Source organism: Psammomys obesus, unplaced genomic scaffold (assembly GCF_907164565.1).
Source record: "Psammomys obesus unplaced genomic scaffold, mPsaObe1.curated_primary_1811, whole genome shotgun sequence".
Taxonomy (NCBI): domain Eukaryota; kingdom Metazoa; phylum Chordata; class Mammalia; order Rodentia; family Muridae; genus Psammomys; species Psammomys obesus.
This window is the reverse complement of record NW_026596040.1, coordinates 6,155,384-6,157,502: the sequence shown is the minus strand read 5'-3', so window position 1 is coordinate 6,157,502 and position 2,119 is coordinate 6,155,384. Positions and strand designations below refer to the sequence as shown.

At 39.9% G+C, this 2,119-nt stretch overlaps 1 protein-coding gene across 1 annotated transcript in view; it reads left to right on the top strand.

Moving 5' to 3' along the window:
* Positions 1–416: 416 nt before the first annotated feature.
* Positions 417–2,119, top strand: part of LOC129688060 (serine protease inhibitor Kazal-type 11-like) — a 6,402-nt gene continuing 4,699 nt past the window's right edge. Inside the window, exon 1 of the mRNA XM_055622816.1 lies at positions 417–480. Within this exon, the coding sequence (XP_055478791.1) occupies positions 420–480 (61 nt within the window). The 5' untranslated portion in view covers positions 417–419. The remainder of the gene's footprint in view (positions 481–2,119) is intronic.

Genomic DNA, 2,119 nt, shown 5'->3' with positions numbered 1-2,119 from the left:
CATTCCTGTTCTCAGGTAGGTGGTGGAGGTCCTCTGAGGCTATACTGGTGCCTAGAACTGCCATAAGTAGTTCTCTACGCCCGTTATTTGTAGGAGAACTATTTCTGGTTTTTGAAAGGAAAACCTGAGATTTCATTATAATGTTGCCTTCAACGCAGCTGGGAGTCTTCTGAATAAGCCAAGGTTTGGGAGAATGAATAAGTCTTTAACTTTGCTATGAGAGCATTTCCATTCTCCAAGTGTCCTTCTGTGCTCAGATTGTCTTGCTCAACCTGAGGATTCAATGAAGAATAAGGGAAGGGACCACCATAGTTAGCAACCCAGGGAAAAGGCACAGAGTATTTACTTTCTCTGCAAAACCCTTTCACTGCAAATGTGTCATAAATAATCGTAAATGTTTGTTTAACAGATTTGATAAAATGGCTTCAAAATGGATCAAATTCCTTTTTATCTTGACCTTGGTACTTCTTCCTTATTTTGGTGAGTGAAATTTTCTTTTATGCCCTCCTCTCATAGTTCTGGTAACACTGGAGGCATCCATTGTAATTCAACAATGGGTGGACTTTGGGAACATTAGACTTGTGAAGGTAAATGAAACAAATCAGGTCACAATAGTCTTTGAAAATTACATCGTGAATGGTTTTATTCACTCTTCTTAGAGAATGGGAGTTGAATTAGAATGGTTCACATGAACGGAGGCTATGATTCTGAACTTCTAATGCCAGTTACTTAAAGGTCAAGGAATGAGGACTTGTTGAGCTTCAGGAGTTAAAGTCAGCTAAGATAATATAGGGAGAGTAAGTCTCTGAAAACAGTAAATGGAAAAGAAACAAGTAGTGGACTTTAGATGCTGTTGCTGTTGTGCATTGATGGAAGATTTTTACTCTCATCCCACTAAGGAGCTCAGGTAGAGGTTAAATGTAAAGAATGTTATGTAACGGTATCTTCCAGCCATGGTGTTCCCTGACACTATCTCATTTATAGTTTTCTTTAAAAAAATTTTTTTTCCGGTTTATTCACTTTGTAATCAAGCTGTAACCTCCTCTCTCATTCCTTTCCAATTCTGCCTTCTTTCTCTCTTTTCTCACATGCCCCTTTCCAAGTCCACTTACAGGGGAGCTCCTCCTCCCCTTCTATCTGATCCTAGCCTATTAGGTGTCATCAGGACTGGGTGCATTGTCTTCTTCTGTGGCCTGGTAAGGCTGTTCCCCCCTTGGGGGATGAGTGATCAAAGAACCAGCAACTGAGTTCATGTGAGAGACAGTCCCTGTTCCTCCTACCAGGGAGCCCATTTGGAGACTGAGCTGCCATGGGCTACATCTGTGCAGAGATCTAGGTTATCTCCATGAATGGTCCTTGGTTAGAGTATCAGTCTCAGAAAAGATACCTGGGCCCAGTTTTCTGGTCCAGAGCCCAGTCCCCTCCAGGTCTTTCAATCTCCCCCTTCTTTAATAAGCTTCCCTGCACTCTGCCCAAAGTTTGGCTATTAGTCTCAGCATCTGCTTTAATATTGTCCTGGGTAGAGTTTTTCAGAGGCCCTCTGTAGTAGGCTTCTGTCTTGTTCCTTGTTTTCACCTTCTTCTGATATCCATCCCAATTGCTTTTCTGAATGAAAATTGTGCATCTCACCCTGGGTCCTCCTTGTTGCTTAGCTTCTTTAGGTGTACAGATTTTAGTATGTTTATCCTATTTTATATGTCCAATATTTACTTATAAGTGAGTCTATACCTGTGTGTCTTTCTGGTTCTGGGATACCTCACTTAGGATGGTCTTTTCCAATTCCTACCATTTGCCTGCAAATTTTGTGATTTTCTTGTTTTTAATTGCTGGGTAGTATTCCATTGTGTAGATGTACCACAATTTATGTATCCATTCATTTACAGTTTTCAAACTGAATTTTTTCATGTTCAGCTCTGGGTAAAGAAATAGCTCAATGGTTGTTCCAAATATAAATACTGAATGTCAAAATATAGCAGTTGTGAGGTATTAGCCCTAAGGTGTTGTGTTAACTATGTTTATTTGCACATATTACTTTATATGAGGCAAATCAAGTGATTTGTGTGGCATCATCTTGAAAGAATAAAGCCCTAGCATAATACTGTCAACACTATTTTACAAG